At 47.0% G+C, this 21,656-nt stretch overlaps 1 protein-coding gene across 3 annotated transcripts; it reads left to right on the top strand.

Annotated features, from left to right (window-relative positions):
- Positions 1–779: 779 nt before the first annotated feature.
- CYP27A1 (cytochrome P450 family 27 subfamily A member 1) lies at positions 780–20,882 on the top strand. 3 transcript variants are annotated; one of them, XM_069982512.1, is made up of 10 exons: positions 780–1,056; positions 8,732–8,922; positions 12,735–12,934; positions 13,191–13,388; positions 13,798–13,961; positions 17,474–17,640; positions 18,357–18,438; positions 18,516–18,716; positions 20,528–20,651; positions 20,871–20,882. In XM_069982512.1, exons 1-9 carry the CDS (start codon positions 829–831, stop codon positions 20,648–20,650), a joined length of 1,554 nt encoding a protein of 517 aa, XP_069838613.1. In that variant the 5' UTR covers positions 780–828; the 3' UTR covers position 20,651; positions 20,871–20,882. The 3 variants fall into 3 exon arrangements, with proteins under 3 accessions (XP_069838613.1, XP_069838614.1, XP_069838611.1); XM_069982513.1 differs by lacking the exon at positions 20,871–20,882 and adding an exon at positions 20,795–20,806; XM_069982510.1 differs by lacking the exon at positions 20,871–20,882 and having other exon boundaries at positions 20,528–20,788.
- The last annotated feature ends 774 nt before the right edge of the window (positions 20,883–21,656 follow it).

Here is a 21,656-nt window from a genome sequence, read left to right as displayed (position 1 = left end):
GCTCTGTGTATATAGTATTCTCTGTGCTCTCTGTATATATAGTATTCTCTATGCTCTGTGTATATAGTATTCTCTATATTCTGTGTATATAGTATTCTCCATGCTCTGTATATATAGTAGTCTCCATGCTCTGTGTATATAGTAGTCTCCGTGCTCTGTGTATATAGTATTCTCCATGCTCTGTGTATATAGTATTCTCCATGCTCTGTGTATATAGTATTCTCCATGCTCTGTGTATATAGTATATTCCGTGCTCTGTGTATATAGTACTCTCCATGCTCTGTGTATATAGTATTCTCCGTGCTCTGTATATATAGTATTCTCCGTGCTCTGTGTATATAGTATTCTCCATGCTCTGTGTGTATATAGTATTCTCCATGCTCTGTGTATATAGTAGTCTCCGTGCTCTGTGTATATAGTATTCTCCATGCTCTGTGTATATAGTATTCTCCATGCTCTGTGTATATAGTATTCTCCATGCTCTTTGTATATAGTATATTCCGTGCTCTGTGTGTATATATAGTATTCTCCATACTCTGTGTATATAGTATTCTCCATGCTCTGTATATATAGTATTCTCTATACTCTGTGTATATAGTATTCTCTCTATACTCTGTGTATGGGGGGGGGGGGGGGTCCTGGAGCTTTTCCTGTATTCTTCTCTATAGGACCTATAATATAATGTAGAATCGCAGTTATGAAAGTTACATGTCTGGAGGCTGCAGGCGTTACCCTGTTTGCTCCTCTCAGCTCCTTCCTTCGCCCCGGTGGGAGGTTCCTGAAGCTTTTCCTCTCTGAAACCAGAAGATCACAGCGGTAACTTCAGCCATGATATGTAGGACGGTGAGACGCTGCGTCCCCCTGGACCTATGGAGCAGAGTCCGTCCAGTGCTGCAGACATGCAAGGTCAGAGGCTTACATGGGGCTGCAGCTGCCGGAGTAGCAGAGGGCGACAAGAAAGTGAAGACGATAGAAGATTTACCTGGACCCTCCACTCTTACTGACCTGTACTGGTACTTCATCAGGGGCTACCTGCTACGTACACACGAGCTACAGGTCAGATCAACTCATCTGCATACCATATAACTGCGGTGAGGTGCGGGGAGCATTAGTTTGGGGTTAACCCCCTGCCGGGTCTGCTGGTACGGTGGTGTGGTAGCTGAGTGGGTCTGGGGTCACTTGGGCACTTGTCACAGTAGCCTGGAGTGGTATAGGACCCACCCCGGACAGTTTGGCACCTCACCACCTCTCAGAAAGGAATTACCCAAGTGTAGCGATGTGTGCGTGGGTGGGAAAGAGACAAGACAGAGTCCAGTGCTTTAATAAAATGGTACAGTATACTGGAAGTAACCGTAGTGCAATACATAAGAATACTGGTGGCAACAATACAGTAGTTACAAACTTGTAATAACTCAGGTGCTTGTAGTAAGAAGGTGCTTTGCAGTAGAGGAGTTGCCAGAGGGACCCTGTCCAATGTAGAAGTGTACTCTGCCGAAGCAGTAGAGGTGTGTAGTAGAAGAGAATAAAGAATACTCGTACTCATGGATGACTGTTCTATGGATGACCGTTCTAGTCATGACCGCCTTATGCCCCCTAGTTGCGACCAACCGTCCTAGGTGGGTAATATGAGCCCCAGGCCTTGTTATCTGGGTTGCGCAGACTCCTGAGCCTTTCCAGTTGTCCTGCGCTGCGCAGTGGAATACGTAGACTTTTCCTAGTACCCTGTTAGACTCCAGTCTACCACCGACTCCAACACACTAACTGGACTGAACTGACTCCACCCACCAGGAACTAAGTCCTAACATCAGGGAACTAACCCTGGCTGTGTGTGTGCAGAGAAGACAGTGAAAGAGATAGGTCAGAGAAGGGAGGGAAAGCACCTGCAGCCAGGGCCAGATTAAGATTGGTGGAGGCCCTGGGCAACAATTTTGTTGGGCCCCCCCCCCCCATTTTCTTCCCCCACAAATATACCATACAGCGATCTATATAGGTGGCTGATTACTGTAGGGGACTTAGCACCTACCCCTCCTCACTCCTGGATGTATGGCTCAGCATCCTCCTCTGTTCTGCATATGATGGTCCCTAGAGGCTGCAGTCCAGAGGAAGATGCCAGGCCCTAGAAACATGATAGGGAAGGGATAAACATTGCGAGAACACAGCACTTAAGTACTTTCTGTGCTCTCTTGCCCACTGTGTTAGCCACCACAGCTAGCATATGCAGTTGTGAATCATAGGCAGAACCTGGACTTGCAAGTCTAGGTCCCATCTTCAGTTCCCAACCATATAAACTACCTGAAGCAGTAAAGAGCACCCAGAAAGTACTTAAAGGTTGCGTAGAATCTATAGCACACAAGCTATATATCATACACTGCACACAGGCTATATATCATACACTGCACACAGGCTATATATAATAGGCTGCACACAGGCTATATATAATAGGCTGCACACAGGCTATATATAATAGGCTGCACACAGGCTATATATAATAGGCTGCACACAGGCTATATATCATACACTGCACACAGGCTATATATCATACACTGCACACAGGCTAAATACCATACACTGCACATAGGTTAAGTACCATACACTGCACATAGGTTAAATACCATACACTGCACACAGGCTATATATCATACACTTCACACAGGCTATATATCATACACTGCACACAGGCTACATGTGATATGCTGCACACAGGCCTTATACATGCCCCTATAGTATATATCCCTGCTCTGATGTGCCAATTCAAAAGAAAGCCTCATACTCACCTGATCTGGGCAGATGACAGGTCTTCTCTCCTCTGGCTCTTCTCTGTTCCTTCAGCCTGAAAGCCACAGTGACAGATCCTCCAGCATGCTTCAAGATGTCGCATCCCTGCTGGAGAGATCAGGTTTCCTTGCTGAGGTCCCACGCTGTCCTCCCCTCAGTGAGGGGGAGGGGCGAGGGGGGAGTGAGGACCTCGGCAGGAGACATCTACCCGGAAGCTTGACAGGAAGAATCCATTCAAAGACCCACCAGGGGGAGTCTGAGACTGCCAGGAGGGAGATTCTTACACAGGATTAACCCTACAACTCCCTCCCTTCCTGGAAAGCATGCAGTGTGGCCAGTGCTGTGTCCAGGTAGGGTTTCCACATGCTTTTTGAGCATGGGACTGGCTCCCAGACACCACTTCCAGGTTTGGGCTGGTGGAGGCCCCCTAGTGGTGGAGGCCCCTGGGCATGTGCCCCTGGTGCCCTCCCTTTAATCCGGCCCTGCCTGCAGCTGTGAGGGGACAAAAGGCAACATGTGACACACAATAGTTTAACCCCTGGAAGACCTCAGCTGTGCAAAAGACAGGTTTAAAAAAACCAGTGTAGTGACACCTAGTGGGAAAAACACTAAGTACAGCAGACACCTCATCCCACTTGTGTGAGCCTGAGAGAGTATCTATCTATCTATCTCATTTTGTGAGCACTTTAAAACACATATAATTTGCATATAATGCCCAAACAATCTGTAAAACACTCCACAAAATAAAAAAAGTTTATAAAATCTTGTATAAGAAACATATATTTGAGATTCAAAATCCAATGCGTGATGACACAAAGCAGGCTTGGATACACCAGCAGAGCAGAGTGTATCACAGATGCTAGACTAAGATACCCAGCAGAAAGTTTGATACGTGATATTTCTAGATACACTGACTAGGCAAACAGCCTCACACTTAGGTAATTAGATACATTAGCTCAGTATGACACGTGACAGGCTTAGATACATCTGCTCAGTAAACAGAAGGAGAGGTCGCCCATCTGTAGAGAGCGAGAGGCCTGTGTGCAGGGGCCCATACAGGGGTGAGGAGGGGGGCTCGGCCTCTTATCCTTCTTTTATGCCTCTTTTTAACATTGGGACCGGCACTGGTATACAGTATAGCGGAGCCGGCTTATTCTATAACTGATGCTCAGTGCCGGAGGACAAAACACCATTGTATCACTCCTCAGCTGAGAGCAGGACTAGCTATGTACAATGTATCAGTCTGGAGCTTACAGAGCATTGTCTACACTGGATACAACTGAGAGCAGGACTAGCTATGTACTATGTATCAGGCTGGAGTCCAGGCTGTAGAGCTCACAGAGCATTGTCTACACTGGATACAGCTGAGAGCAGGACTAGCTATGTACAATGTATCAGTCTGGAGACCAGGCTGTAGAGCTCACAGAGCATTGTCTACACTGGATACAGCTGAGAGCAGGACTAGCTATGTTAAATGTATCAGTCTGGAGCTCACAGAGCATTGTCTACACTGGGTACAGCTGAGAGCAGGACTAGCTATGTACAATGTATCAGTCTGGAGACCAGGCTGTAGAGCTCACAGAGCATTGTCTACACTGGATACAGCTGAGAGCAGGACTAGCTATGTTAAATGTATCAGGCTGTAGAGCTCACAGAGCATTGTCTACACTGGGTACAGCTGAGAGCAGGACTAGCTATGTACAATGTATCAGTCTGGAGACCAGGCTGTAGAGCTCACAGAGCATTGTCTACACTGGATATAGCTGAGAGCAGGACTAGCTATGTACAATGTCTCAGTCTGGAGCTCACAGAGCATTGTCTACACTGGATACAGCTGAGAGCAGGACTAGCTATGTTAAATATATCAGGCTGTAGAGCTCACAGAGCATTGTCTACACTGGGTACAGCGGAGAGCAGGACTAGCTATGTACAATGTATCAGTCTGGAGCTTACAGAGCATTGTCTACACTGGATACAACTGAGAGCAGGACTAGCTATGTACTATGTATCAGGCCGGAGTCCAGGCTGTAGAGCTCACAGAGCATTGTCTACACTGGATACAGCTGAGAGCAGGACTATCTATGTACAATGTATCAGTCTGGAGCTCACAGAGCATTGTCTACACTGGGTACAGCTGAGAGCAGGACTAGCTATGTACAATGTATCAGTCTGGAGACCAGGCTGTAGAGCTCACAGAGCATTGTCTACACTGGATACAGCTGAGAGCAGGACTAGCTATGTTAAATGTATCAGGCTGTAGAGCTCACAGAGCATTGTCTACACTGGGTACAGCTGAGAGCAGGACTAGCTATGTACAATGTATCAGTCTGGAGACCAGGCTGTAGAGCTCACAGAGCATTGTCTACACTGGATACAACTGAGAGCAGGACTAGCTATGTACAATGTCTCAGTCTGGAGCTCACAGAGCATTGTCTACACTGGATACAGCTGAGAGCAGGACTAGCTATGTTAAATGTATCAGGCTGTAGAGCTCAAAGAACATTGTCTACACTGGGTACAGCGGAGAGCAGGACTAGCTATGTACAATGTATCAGTCTGGAGCTTACAGAGCATTGTCTACACTGGATACAACTGAGAGCAGGACTAGCTATGTACTATGTATCAGGCTGGAGTCCAGGCTGTAGAGCTCACAGAGCATTGTCTACACTGGATAAAGCTGACAGCAGGACTAGCTATGTACAATGTATCAGTCTGGAGCTTACAGAGCATTGTCTACACTGGATACAACTGAGAGCAGGACTAGCTATGTACTATGTATCAGGCCGGAGTCCAGGCTGTAGAGCTCACAGAGCATTGTCTACACTGGATACAGCTGAGAGCAGGACTATCTATGTACAATGTATCAGTCTGGAGCTCACAGAGCATTGTCTACACTGGGTACAGCTGAGAGCAGGACTAGCTATGTACAATGTATCAGTCTGGAGACCAGGCTGTAGAGCTCACAGAGCATTGTCTACACTGGATACAGCTGAGAGCAGGACTAGCTATGTTAAATGTATCAGGCTGTAGAGCTCACAGAGCATTGTCTACACTGGGTACAGCTGAGAGCAGGACTAGCTATGTACAATGTATCAGTCTGGAGACCAGGCTGTAGAGCTCACAGAGCATTGTCTACACTGGATACAACTGAGAGCAGGACTAGCTATGTACAATGTCTCAGTCTGGAGCTCACAGAGCATTGTCTACACTGGATACAGCTGAGAGCAGGACTAGCTATGTTAAATGTATCAGGCTGTAGAGCTCAAAGAACATTGTCTACACTGGGTACAGCGGAGAGCAGGACTAGCTATGTACAATGTATCAGTCTGGAGCTTACAGAGCATTGTCTACACTGGATACAACTGAGAGCAGGACTAGCTATGTACTATGTATCAGGCTGGAGTCCAGGCTGTAGAGCTCACAGAGCATTGTCTACACTGGATAAAGCTGACAGCAGGACTAGCTATGTACAATGTATCAGTCTGGGGTCCAGGCTGTAGAGCTCACAGAGCATTGTCTACACTGGATACAACTGAGAGCAGGACTAGCTATGTACAATGTCTCAGTCTGGAGCTCACAGAGCATTGTCTACACTGGATACAGCGGAGAGCAGGACTAGCTATGTTCAATGTATCAGGCTGTAGAGCTCACAGAGCATTGTCTACACTGGGTACAGCGGAGAGCAGGACTAGCTATGTACAATGTATCAGTCTGAAGACCAAGCTGTAGAGCTCACAGAGCATTGTCTACACTGGATACAATGGTATCACTCTTCAGCTGAGAGCAGGACTAGCTATGTACAATAGAGACAGGGATCATCAAGACCCATACTCCTCTCTGCTATGCTATGACGTGTGTCGGTGAAAGCGCACTGACCCAGCTGCACTGTGCCACGTAATGAGTTTTACAGTTCAGCAGTGTAGATATCAGGTGGAGAAGGGGTTACTGATGCACTGGGGTTTACAAGCTGCTATGTAAACAATGGAGGATGATCGCAAGGAAAGGGTTACACTAAGCACTGAGCTGCTGCTGTTGGTTCTGCTGGGAAGTTAAGGGAGGAGGTGGAGGGGAGACATATATAATATAATATAGAAGTAAAAGTTACAATGCCATATGGTGCACACATGGTACTGTCAGACACTACACTATGAACAGTACCATATCATGCTTCCATAATGCTGCCATACACTGCCCTATGAATAGTACCATATTATGCCGTCATAATGCTGCCATACACTGCCCTATGAATAGTACCATATTATGCTGTCATAATGCTGCCATACACTGCCCTATAAACAGTACCATATCATGCTTACATAATGCTGCCATACACTGCCCTATGAACAGTACCATATCATGCTGCCATACACTGCCCTATAAACAGTACAATATCATGTTGACATAATGCTGCCATACACTGCCCTATAAACAGTACAATATCATGCTGACATAATGCTGCCATACACTTCCCTATAAGCAGTACCATATCATGCTTACATAATGCTGCCATACACTGCCCTATAAGCAGTACCATATCATGCTTACATAATGCTGCCATACACTGCCCTATAAGCAGTACCATATCATGCTGACATAATGCTTCCATACACTGCCCTATAAACAGTACCATATCATGCTGACATAATGCTGCCATACACTGCCCTATGAATAGTACCATATCATGCTGCCATACACTGCCCTATAGACAGTACCATATCATGCTGACATAATGCTGCCATACACTGCCCTATAAGCAGTACCATATCATGCTGACATAGTGTTGCCATACACTGCCCTATAAGCAGTACCATATTATGCTGACATAATGCTGCCATACACTGCCCTATAAGCAGTACCATATCATGCTTACATAATGCTGCTATACACACTGCCCTATAAACAGTACCATATCATGCTGACATAATGCTGCCATACACTGCCCTATAAGCAGTACCATATCATGCTGACATAATGCTGCCATACACTGCCCTATAAGCAGTACCATATCATGCTGACATAGTGCTGCCATACACTGCCCTATAAGCAGTACCATATCATGCTTCCATAATGCTGCCATACACACTGCCCTATAAACAGTACCATATCATGCTGACATAATGCTGCCATACACTGCCTTATAAGCAGTACCATATCATGCTGACATAGTGTTGCCATACACTGCCCTATAAGCAGTACCATATCATGCTGACATAGTGTTGCCATACACTGCCCTATAAGCAGTACCATATCATGCTGACATAGTGCTGCCATACACTGCCCAATAAGCAGTACCATATCATGCTGACATAGTGTTGCCATACACTGCCCTATAAACAGTACCATATCATGCTGACATAATGCTGCCATACACTGCCCTATGAACAGTACCATATCATGCTGCCATTGACTGCCATATGAATAGTACCATATAATGCTGCCATACACTGCCCTATAAGCAGCACCATATCTTGCTGACATAATGCTGCCATACACTGCCCTATGAATAGTACCATATAATGCTGCCATACACTGCCTTATAAGCAGCACCATATCTTGCTGACATAATGCTGCCATACACAGCCCTATGAATAGTACCATATCATGCTGACATAATGCTGCTATACACTGTCCTATAAACAGTACCATATCATGCTGCCATTGACTGCCATATGAATAGTACCATATAATGCTGCCATACACTGCCCTATGAATAGTACCATATCATGCTGTCATACACTGCCCTATAAGCAGTACCATATCATGCTGCCATACACTGCCCTATAAGCAGTACCATATATTGCTGACATAGTGCTGCTATACACTGCCCTATAAGCAGTACCATATAGTGCTGCTATACACTGCCCTATAAGCAGTAGGTACAGTACCAGTCTCTAGGTTTCCCTGGCTGCAGTATCCTCCTCATATAACCGCCATGTTATGTCTCTCCATACATCAGCTGATATACAAGAAACGCTTTGGATCATTGTGGAAATCCAGGAACGGCCAGAGTCAGATGGTGAACATCGCAGATCCCGCCATTCTGGAGGTCGTGCTGCGTCAGGAGGGAAAATACCCCATGAGGACTGAAATCGACCACTGGCGGCTCCACCGGGAACTGCGGAAACTTTCCTGTGGACCCTTCACAGAGTGAGTCCTGAGGGGCGGCGTATGAGGTCAGACTCAGTCCTTGTCCCACATCAATAGGATGGAGCACCGCCCACTGGACTCCTAAGCCCAGGAAGATTAGAGGTTTAGAATGATAAATCACATTTTTTTTTAATCTTTCCCCACAAAACTTTCTATCTCCCTACTGGGCTCCTCCGGCTCCATAACCTACCACCCATGTGCAACAGCACCACCTCTGTCCTCAGGTTGTGTGTGGTATTACAATTCAGTTCCAGTGACTTCTGGATGTTCAGACCCCCACCAGTCATGAGAGGAGGCACTCACTATTTATTTCCCTTATTCCAATGTTTCTAGAAATCCCCCATATGTGGCCGCAGTGCGTCACCTGACTCCACCACAGTCCGCAGACATGACAGAGACCTGGGGAATTTTGGGGCCTTTTTTTATTTCAGTTTTTTTTAAGCCATTACACCATGTCACAGAGGCCTTGTGGTGCCAAATATTTGCGTTAGACCAGTTGACGTTTCCATCAATACCATTCTGGGGACATGTGACACCCTGATCATTTTTTATAAATTTTTTTATGAGGTGGTACGAATAAAAAACACAATTTAGCAGCTGTTTTTCACCATTTTTTGTACGACGTTTACTATAGGTCACATATGACATGTTATCGTTATTCTTTCGGTACGTCAGGTACGTCAGTACGATTACAGTGATATCCATGTTATATAGCGGTTACTATACGTTACATATGACATGTTATATAGCGGTTACTATACGTTACATATGACATGCTATTGTTATTCAGCAGGTCGGTACGATTACAGTGATATCCATGTTATATAGCGGTTACTATAGGTCACATATGACATGTTATATAGCGGTTACTATAGGTCACATATGACATGTTATCATTATTCGTCAGGTCGGTACGATTACAGTGATATCCATATTATATAGCGGTTACTATATGTTACATATGACATGTTATATAGCGGTTACTATACATTACATATGACATGTTATATAGCAGTTACTATACGTTACATATGACATGCTATTGTTATTCGTCAGGTCGGTACGATTACGGTGATATCCATGTTATATAGCGGTTACTATACGTTACATATGACATGTTATCGTTATTCCTCAGGTCGGTATGGTTACAGCAATATCCATGTTATATAGCGGTTACTATACGTTACATATGACATGTTATATAGCGGTTACTATACGTTACATATGACATGTTATCGTTATACGTCAGGTCGGTACGATTACAGTGATATCCATGTTATATAGCGGTTACTATACATTACATATGACATGTTATATAGCGGTTACTATACGTTACATATGACATGTTATATAGCGGCTACTATACGTTACATATGACATGTTATCGTTATTCCTCAGGTCGGTACGGTTACAGCAATATCCATGTTATATAGCGGTTACTATACGTTACATGATATGACATGTTATCGTTATACGTCAGGTCAGGTTACAGTGATATCCATGTTATATAGCGGTTACTATACGTTACATATGACATGTTATCGTTATACGTCAGGTCAGGTTACAGTGATATCCATGTTATATAGCGGTTACTATACGTTACATATGACATGTTATCGTTATACGTCAGGTCGGTACGATTACAGTGATATCCATGTTATATAGCGGTTACTATACGTTACATATGACAAGTTATCGTTATACGTCAGGTCGGTATGATTACAGTGATATCCATGTTATATAGCGGTTACTATACGTTACATATGACATGTTATCGTTATACGTCAGGTCAGGTTACAGTGATATCCATGTTATACAGCTTTTGTTATAGTTTATGGCATTTATACTATAAATACTGTTTGTGTCTTGCATATTGTAAGAGCAAGAAAGGAGGATGGTACCTGGCTGAATAATTCTATATGTGGCTCCCACAAGTCTGTAGTACAAACAAGAAATAGTGAAGGAAGAAGGACTATTGTGGTGAGCCCAGCATATTATACAAAAAGCAACTTTATTAGATGATCATAAAGTGCAGAGTACATAGAAAGTGCAATTATTCCATAAGTGTGCAATAGAGGTGTGAATAAGTTATTCAAAAACGGTAGGGTGCTGTCGGGTGAGGTGACCCTGTTATACCCTACCTACACTAGTTGAGGGACCATTGGGTAAGGCGTCCCTCCGCCAGACGGTTTCTGGCCCTGCACTGATTCGATATATAGAGGTATGTAGGCTGTGAAGGAAGTATATATGTCAGATCGATGGCTTTAGTAAAATAGGCACCGATCGGTTGTGCAGTGAGGGAGTTAGGAGACTAGGATGGTGTCTTAGGTCAGTACACGGCAATGATGACTCATAACATGCGTATATGCTATGGTGTGTGCTCTCTACAAATCCTGTGATATTAGGAGTGTGTAGCAAGTTTCCACTTCTTCCAGTTACTCCGACGCATTTCCCCTCGGTGGTGTACAGAGGTTCATCAGGGAGGTATCATGGAAGTGTTATGGTTTTGGTGGTCTGGGGGACCATCTTAGTGTGGTCCCCCAGACCACCGAAACCATAATACTTCCATGATGAACGCTCATTGCCTAAGTGCAGGGGCCTGATCGTTCTAATCCATAGCAGCCCAGATGCATTGAGCAGCGTCTGTGTTGCTATGTTAACCCTCCTGGAACCGCGCGGCTCCAGGGGGGTCAGAGGGAGCAGATCTCCCTCCGCATTCCCCATAGACACTGCAGTCCCATGGACCACGGCGCTTATGGGGTTAACTGCCCGGGAGGAGCGTGGCTCCCCTCCGGGCAGTGGCAGCAGGAGGAGGCTGTGTGACACAGCCTCCTCCCGCTGCCCGATTGTCGTTAGGGACCGCGGGGGGAGGGAGAGAAAGCATGGCGTTTGGGAAACATCATGTTGCAGGAACTACCTGCTTTACATGACATTTCCCAAACGTCATTTTGAAGCAAGGGTTAAAGGGGTAGTCCACCAAAAATTTCTAGCTTTCAGATAAACTGGTGTCAGAAAGTGCCAGAGATTTGTAATTTACTTCTATTAGAAAATATCCAGTCTTCCTGTACTTTTCAGCTGCTGTATGTCCTGCAGAAAGTGGTGTATTCTCTCCAGTCTGACACAGTTCTCTCTGCTGCCACCTCTGTCCATGTCAGGTACTGTCCAGAGCAGCAGCAAATCCCCATAGAAAACCTCTCCTGCTCTGGACAGTTCCAGACATGGACAGAGGTGGCAGCAGAGAGTGCTGGAGCTGCTGGTTGGCAGTTGAACTGCAGCTCCATTTATTCTCTATGGAACCGACAGAAAGAGCCGAGCATAGAACGCGACTCTTTTCGGCAGCTCCATAAAGAACGATTGGAGCCATAGGTCACATACCAACCCGCAGCTCCATTCATAACAAAGGAGCTGGGGTGCTGATTTAAAGATCTCTAAGAGGGAGCATGGAGGTCCGACCCCCTGCCATCTCATACATAGCTCATATCCTGTGGATAGCAAACAAGTAAATTTAAATTGGACCCCCCCCCCCTTTAAAAAGAGCTTGCGCTGTCCCCTCCAGGCATTGACCTGGTATTGCAGTGCTTTCAGGTTCAGTGCATCAAAAAAAGAAAAAAAAATGGAAAACGCCTTTAATAAAAGGTGAGCACATTATGTGAGGGGCCCGTGTCTGATTTTCATCTGCCTTGGAGCAGCAGAGCGCCCCCCGCAGCCCTCCGCTAACCCTGTATATCCTACCTGCAAGGCCAGGAACATCCTAACAACCCCCGTTCTGTAGGAGAAGTGACAACTCTGACATCTCTCATCTGTTCTTCCAGGCAAGGAGAGAAGTGGCACGCCCTGAGGACCATCCTAAACCATAGGATGCTGAAGCCCAAGGAGGCCAAGACCTACGTCGGGAGCATCAATGAGGTCATCACCGACTTCATGGCCAGACTGCAGGACTTACGCCAGCAGAGCCCGGACGGGCACACCGTCACCGACATGGCCAACGAGCTGTACAGATTTGCATTTGAAGGTATCAGTGTACAGCAGGGCTGGGGAACCTTCAGCTGCCCAGGCATGATGGGAATTGTAGTTTTGCAACAGCTGTAGGGCCCAAGGTTCCCCATCCCTGTTCTGATGTGTGATGGGTTATCAGAGGTGAGCGCCAGGGCTGAGTAATATCCCCGACCTGTTACAAAGAATTTTGTCCCTAGAGTGACTGATAGATACCGGGTTATCCTGGCTTTATAGTAGATGGCCTATCCTCACTATCATCTCGTCTCTCCCAGGAGTCTCCTACATCGTGTTTGAGACTCGGATCGGATGTCTGGAGAAAACAATTCCTGCTGAAACCCAGAAGTTCATCGATTCTATTGGCCAAATGTTCCGGAGTCTTGTGTATGTGGCCTACCTGCCCCCCTGGATGCGACCAATCCTCCCCTACTGGGAGCGATACATTGAGGCCTGGGACAACGTGTTTGACTTTGGTTAGTCAATATTCTGTATCACACATGGTATTCCAGGAAAATTAACTTCTTCCCTATGCACGAGATAGGGGACAAGTAAGAGATCGGAGGTCGGAGCTCCCGGCCATCTCCGTATCAGCCCTCGGCTTCTGTGTAATGAATATAGCCACAGATAGGACACGAGACCCACTGCTCTATGCACTTCTATGGAGGTGCTGGTGAGAGTACAGCGCTCTTACTCGGCTCTCTCCAGCACCTCCGGAATAGAGTCTCGGGTCTCATGCCATACCCTCAGCTATATTTATAACACAGAAGTTGGGGGAACATATGGAGATGGCCGGGGGGGTTCAGTTAATTTTTCTTGTTTAACCCTCTCCACACCTTTCCTGGTTACCTAGTAAGGGCCGAGTTCTCCTTTATTCTCCTCCAGGTAAGAAGCTGGTGGATAAGAAGATGAGTGAGATCCAGACCAGGCTGGAGAGAGGGGAGGAGGTGCAGGGGGAGTACCTGACCTATCTGCTGTCCAGCGGGAAACTCAGCGTGGCCGAGGTGTACGGCAGTGTGTGCGAGCTGCTGCTGGCCGGCGTGGACACTGTAAGCCAAACTGTTTTTTAGCCAAACTGTTTTAGCCAAAAATTGTGCAAAAAAATTACACAATAATTATCAATGCATGTAGCCTAATAGTCAATTTTGTGCAAGAAAAGCAAGAATATGCACAGCGTGTAATATTACCTGCACAAAGAATGCTGTTCTCCTAATATGCAGGAGAATAGGATTCTTGCCACACCCCTCCCCCGCCCTTCAGCTGCTGATTGACAGGTGACTCCCTATACACAGCATGGATAGATAACTGCCAATCAGCAGCTGGTGGGCGGAGTTTTCTGCTTCTCATGAATATCCAGGACTACTGGGCTCATGCACATAATGGAGAGGACTACTTATTGTCCATGTTATTCAGGAGGAGATCTCTGGATCAGCTGCACAGAACAATGTAAGTGATCCATCATTCTGTACAGCTTCTCTGTCACTAGGTTATGTTACCCTGAGATAGGACACCAGTGACAGAGTCTCTTTACAGGCTGATTAGAGATCACATGACCCAGATACTCTGTAATACTCTTATAACATTGGCTCTGATTGCTTCATAGCAGTATCTGTAGGAAGCTGCAGGTAAACCATAGATGGGAGGAATGGAGAAGGATAGAGGTACTCAAACATAGGAGATAATGTGGAAGTGTCTGTATTTTTACAGTTTACCCATTAGGTAGGTAGGTGCCCCATTAATTGTATAAATCCTCCCTACTGAGTAGGTAACTACCCCCACCATTATCTAGGCATGTCCCCGGTTACATAGGTTGGTAACTTCTCCAGTAATCGGGGACATGTCAGAAGTTTTGATCAGTCCGGGTCTGAGTATTCACACCGTGACCCATCGGGAGAACAAGCGGCGAGAAGATGTGCTGCAACGTGGTCCTCTCCCGACTTGTTCTCCTGATCGGTAACGGGTTTGAACAAGTATAGGGACTGTCTTGGGGCACTTGCCTAATTAGTAGGGTACTCTGCCGGGTCGTAGGTAGTGACTTTTGTGAAGAAGAAGACTCTCGTACCCACAGTTAAGATAGGTAGATAGGATAGAAAGAAGACCGCCTTTTGCCAAACAAGTCCAATGAGTGTCAGACTTGATAGAATGAGTCCCAGGCTTTAACTACTGGGCAAAGCTAACCTCTCAAGGTTCCCCAAGAAGGCCGAGCAGATACCAGTGGAATACTTCGGCTTTGGCTCTTTGTCCTACGGCGGATCAATCACTGACTGTATTGTCCTGATATTTTAGAAGGATTAGGCAAGGTTAAACCCAGGTGACAGTTGCTTAGCACTGCACAGTTACTTTCTCTCAGGGCCCTATTCCACGGGACGATTATCGTTCGTACAATCGTTAACGATAAACGATCCAAACGACCGCTAATGCAAAAGACCTGAAATCGTTCACCCATTTACATGGAAAGATAATCGTTACTTATGATCGCTCTTGCAGTCGTCTTGTCGTCGCTATTGTGTTCGTCGCTGCTGCCAACGACCGATCGACATCTTATTAAATGCGAACGATTTGCGAACGAGCAACGATAAAAATAGGTCCAGGTCTTATTAAACGATCAACAATTTCTCGTTCGGTCGTTAATCGTTAAAGGACAACTCCCACGAAATTTTTTTTAGCTTATTTAACACACATTACAAAGTTATATAACTTTGTAATGTGGTTAAATACCCGGTCTGGCCCCCTTCCCCCACTTTCGGACCCCCGACCCCCCCGCCCGGAAGTTAAAGAATATATACATTACCTATTACGATCGTCACGGTCCTCTTCTCCCGGGCGGCATCTGGTGACGACGACGTCAGAGCCGGGGGGCGGTCCGGGTCTTCTTCCTCCTCGGCGTCTTCATAGAGAGTGAATGGGACGGAAAAGGCTGCTGGTGCACATGCGCACCAGCAGCCTTTTCATTGGCTGGAGCGCATCACATGGCTTCCAGCTTCGTCAGCCCTGATTGGCTGAGGTTGCTGGAAGCCATGTGATACGCTCCAGCCAATGAAAAGGCTGCCGGTGCCCAAGCGCACTGGCAGCCTTTTCCATCCCCAGGACCCGGATATCAGAGACATCGCTGGACGGCGGTGACGGTGAGGCGGACGGCGGGCAAATGGAGTGGCGATCGTCACCGGAGGGATGGTGAGTATGGTGTCTGTGGTTTTTTTTTAGGGGGGGGGGTCCCGCGGGAGTTGTCCTTTAACTGCTATTCAAATGAACGATTATCGTTTGGATTCAAACGATTTAACAATAATCTGAACGATAATCGTCTCGTGGAATAGGGCCCTTAGGCTCTGGAAAACAGTGTCCCTGTCTCACACCAACTCCACTACTGACTAAAGACCATACCAGGGCCCTGGCCCTGGGCCAGGCCTGGCTGTAGACTGCAAGAGGAACTTTCTCTCTGTGTCTTGCTATCTCCACCATGCACTAAAGAAGACCCTCCAACTAGGGACTAACTCACTTATATAGGGGTGACCGGGTCCAACCTCCTATTGTTGGGGAACATACTAGAAAGGGTAGAAGGAAGAAGTGTATAGGTTGGTGTGTGTGGTACCTACAGAAGACAAAGCCGTTAACCCTTACACCTTTAGCTGTGCACAACAAACAGGGGAGAGTGAGACACCAAGTGGTGATAGTAGAGAAAGGCACCCATCATCCCAGAGGGTGACACCTGATAGACATACCTTCAGACAGGTGGTAGACAAGACGTAGTGGGATACCTGTACTGGGACACTACACAAGAGCTTAGTGGAAAAAAAAAGTTTACGTTTGCAATCAAGACAGATACCAAGACAAAGTAAGAGGTCATACAAAGAAGTAACAAAGACAACATAGCTATGACTACAGATAACAGCTGTCCATGGGGGGGGGTGTCTGTTGGATGGATAGCTAACGCACACCCGGTTGGAGAGCAGTTTCCCAACATGGCTGCACCAGAGCAGTGAGCAGCCATGTTATACAGCAACCGTCATGGCTCTCTAGTGACCCCCCTTGTGCTTAGTGTACTGGTTACTTATACACCTTCTCTCTCCCCCTTCTCGAACTTTCCAGAAAGACCCTTCACCTACTTTAGATGTGAACAGGCGCAGAACAGCTTGATGTGGTCATATGTAGAGAATGTGGATCCTCGGCCCCAACAACCACACATCTAATGGTATAAAAGATAGGTTTCCAAGTAATAAAATAACCAGCAGCCAAGTAAGTAAACATTAGACTGAGATAAGGAGAGAAACAAACAGAGACAGCAGGGATAGTGAGAACAGAGTTAACCCTTCCCTCTATATTCCATCCGTGGTCACTGTCAGATCATTTATACCGCTTTATTCTACTATACAACATGAAAAATCTAAACCTCCGCCCCTCACTCCCATGCCAAGCAGCACGGTCTCTACCTCCTCCGCTGTCATGGAGATGGTGTGATGTGAGGACATCATTGTGCCACCTTTGCTGGGAGGCAGATGAGAGGTACTACTTCTGTAGGCCTAAAGTAACAGTGACCTTTCTGTGTTTTTTTCTCCATTTGCAGACGTCTAACACGCTGTGCTGGTCTCTATATCACTTGGCACGAGACCCACAGCTCCAGCAAACCTTGTACCATGAGATGATGGAGGCCGTGCCCCTGGACCGCGTCCCCGTAGCCGATGATATCACCCACATGCCTTTACTGAGGGCTGTGATCAAGGAGACCCTGAGGTGCCGTCACTTACTATTACTATAGATACCAGCACAAAGAGGGTGACAACCTCTAAGAGGCGCCATTATGCTAACCATAGGGTTGTCACTCAGCCTCCCGCAGACTCTAAGGCATGGGTCTCCAAACTGCGGCCCTCCAGCTGTTGCGAAACTCCCATCATGCCTGGACAGCTAAAGCTTTGGATTTGGCTGTCCAGGCATGATGGGAAATGTAGTTTTGCAACAGCTGGAGGGCCGCAGTTTGGAGACCCATGCGATAAGGCATATACATCTGTATTCTTAATGTGTCAGTCTTTAGTATATTTCCTGCAACCAGGAGGATTAGGATGAACAAAGCTTAAAGGGGTAGTTCACAAAAAAAAATTCAACTGGTGTCAGAAAGTGCCAGAAATTTGTGATTTACTTCTATAAAAAAAAAAAAATCTCCAGTCTTCCAGTACTTATTAGCTGCTGTATGCCCTGCAGGAAGTGGTGTATTCTCTCCAGTCTGACACAGTGCTCTCTGCTGCCACCTCTGTCCATGTCAGGAACTGTCCAGAGCAGCAGCAAATCCCAATAGGAAACCTCTCCTGCAAATTACAATCTCTGGCACTTTCTGGCACCAGTTGATGTGAAAGAATTTTTTTTTTTTTGTGAACAATCCCTTTAATGATATATGAGCGGCTTATCTCTATGTTATATTGATGGTAAGAATTGTGGTGTTTCTGTCTCTGCAGACTTTATCCTGTCGTTCCAACCAATGCGAGATACGTCACCGAGAAGGAGGTGGTCATGGGAGACTATATATTCCCCAAGAATGTAAGATCCCTCATTAGGCTGTGATTCCCCTTTAAGGCACCGGACCCCTCAGCCCTATATTTCTTTCCTCCTTGCAGACCTTCTTTGTTCTCAACCATTACTCCATCTCCAGAGATGAAGCCAATTTCAAGGACCCCGAGAGGTTCTATCCCCAGCGGTGGCTCCGCGGCCCCCCGATGACGCACCACCCATTCAGCTCTATTCCCTTTGGATACGGGCTGCGAGCCTGCGTGGGGAAACGGATCGCAGAACTGGAGATGCACCTGGCGCTGTTTCGGGTCAGGCTAATACTTTGCTGTCTTTACGACTTTATGTTATGCTGTTATCATCATTCACCTTCAGAGCTGCATTCACAATTCTGCTGGTTACACTTGCAACAAACTCTGGTCCCAGAACCAACATTTTAGTTCTGATTATAGAAATGTCCCCTCCACTTCAATCCCACATAGTGCCGCCATGTTGTGTCCAATTAACAATTCCACTAAGTAACTAAATAACACTGCCGTGTGTCCAAATCAACATATCATATCATTTCCATGGGAAAAGACTACACCATACAGCAGGGGTCCTCAACTGGCGGACCGCGGAGGCCAGCTGTCCGGACCCCTGGTCAGACCTCCTAACCGCCCCGGATCCGGTCTGTCCCGGGGCGGTTAGGAGGTCCCGCTCCCCACCGCACTGCCTCCCGCCCCATAGGCGTATTGTCCTTAGATGTCAGTACGCCTGTGGGGCTGGGGGCAGTGTCGGTCCGGCCCCCGGCTGATACGCGCTCTCTGGGGATGTCCCGGGGATTCCCCAGCAGAGCGCGCACCACAGACCTCAGTGTACGCTGCCGGCCTGTCCTTCCCGGAAGTGCAGGCCGGTGGCGTACGCTGAGGTCACTGATGCGCACTCTGCTGGGGAATCCCCGGGACATCCCTACAGAGCGCGTATCAGCCGGGGGCCGGACCGACGGGAAGAGACGAAGACAGCCGCAGCGGGGAACGAGGTGCTAGGTGAGTTGTTTTTGTTGTTTTTTTTTTTCTGTCTGGGGGGCATCTACAAGGGGAGAGCGCACAGGTGGACTATATACTACAGGGGGAGAGCACAGGGGGCTATATACTACTGGGGGGAGCTCACAGGGGGCTATATACTACAGGGGGAGAGCACAGGGGGCTATATACTACTGGGGGGAGCTCACAGGGGGCTATATACTACAGGGGGACAGCGCACAGGGAGCTATATACTACAGGGGGAGAGCGCACAGGGGGGCTATATACTACTGGGGGGAGCTCACAGGGGGCTATATTCTACAGGGGGAGAGCGCACGGGGAGGCTATATACTACTGGGGGGAGCTCACAGGGGGCTATATACTACAGGGGGAGAGCGCACAGGGGGGCTATATACTACTGGGGGAGCAACAGGGGGCTATATACTACTGAGGGAGAGCGCACAGGGGGGGCTATACACTACTGGGGGAGCAACAGTGGGCTATATACTACCAGGGCAGTCACCCCCTTTGTACCTAATATCAAAGGACCGGTGAGAGAGAAAAAAATGCCAGTTTTCCCGCTAATAAGCAGCAATTCTGTATATAAATAGTTGAACGTTTGTGACAAAGTAACAAAACACATTTCCTACTGATGTTCAGCTCGGACCTTCACCTGACAATAGACCCCGGTAAGTGGACCTTCACGAAAAGTTGTTGAGTACCCCTGCCATACAGTGTCCAAACAAAGACAGACAGTCCCATACACTGGCTATATACAGTCCCATACACTGACTATATACAGTCCCATACACTGGCTATATACAGTCCCATACACTGACTATATACAGTCCCATACACTGGCTATATACAGTCCCATACACTGACTATATACAGTCCCATACACTGGCTATATACAGTCCCATACACTGACCTAATAACAGCACTAACCTGTGACCAGCATCACCATACAGTATATAAATAGTCAGTGACTAAATAACGACACCATAGACTGACCAATAATTACACAATATGCGACCAGTAGAGCTCCTATAATACCGCCATATTCTGTGCTTCCCATCTGATACAAGCTCAGTTATTTTATTTTTCCTTTCCTGCAGATTATCAGGACGTTCGAGGTTAAACCTGATGTTAAGGCTGAAAACGTGAGATCCATGTCCCGCATCGTCCTGACACCGAGCAAGAAACTCAACCTGCGGTTTATGGAGAGAACGTCTGTGTGAGGTGGGGGGTGATACAGTATACCCAGCACCCGTCCCCTCTGCTTACTGCCCTCTACAGGCGGTGTCAGGGGGGGGGGGGTGATACTGTATACCCAGCACCCGTCCCCTCTGCTTACTGCCCTCTACAGGCGGTGTCTGTGTGAGGTGTGGGGGGGTGATACAGTATACCCAGCACCTGTCCCCTCTGCTTACTGCCCTCTACAGGCGGTGTCTGTGTGAGGTGTGGGGGGGGGGGGTGATACTGTATACCCAGCACCCGTCCCCTCTGCTTACTGCCCTCTACAGGCGGTGTCTGTGTCAGGAGGGGGGGGTGATTCTGTATCCCAGTACTTATCAGCTGCTGTGTGTCCTGCAGGAAGTGGTGTATCCTTCCTAGTCTGACACATTGCTCTTTGCTGCCACCTCTGTCCATGTCCGGAACTGTCCAGAGCAGGAGAGGATTTCTATGGGGATTTGCTGCTGCTCTGGACAGTTCCTGACATGGACAGAGGTGGCAGCAGAGAGCACTGTGTCAGACTGGAGAGAATACACCACTTCCTGCAGGAAGAAAAAGATCTTCTCCTGAGTACCCCTTTAACCTTGGTTACAAGATTCTCCTGAGGGATCTCTGCAGCCAAATTCTTTTCTATGAAATTAATAGTTTTTGCTCTGAACTCAATGGGCAATTTCAAGATGGATGCAATGAATTTGCCCCAGGGGTATCACATCTGGGGCAGTTAGAATTATCCCTAAGCCCCACTGTGGGTAATATGTATATAATCCTGTATATAATGATCAGCTTCATTTAAAGGGAATATATCCACTGTAATTCACGTCCTAAACGGCTGACACTGTTAGATGCTGGGAGGGCGAGGAGACACATGGTGCCTTTCATATATCTGTTTGTGCTTCCAGAATGTAAAAACATACTTCTATCCTCTGGTGAAAAGTGTCAAAGAGGCGTTCCTGAGCTCCTGACATGCTGAGGGGTGTATCGCCTCCTCACTCCCCCTCCCATCCCTGCCAG

Source organism: Dendropsophus ebraccatus, chromosome 9, assembly GCF_027789765.1.
Source record: "Dendropsophus ebraccatus isolate aDenEbr1 chromosome 9, aDenEbr1.pat, whole genome shotgun sequence".
In the NCBI taxonomy this organism is placed as follows: domain Eukaryota; kingdom Metazoa; phylum Chordata; class Amphibia; order Anura; family Hylidae; genus Dendropsophus; species Dendropsophus ebraccatus.
Note: the sequence above shows the minus strand (reverse complement) of the source record. Positions and strands in the feature narration are given on the sequence as shown.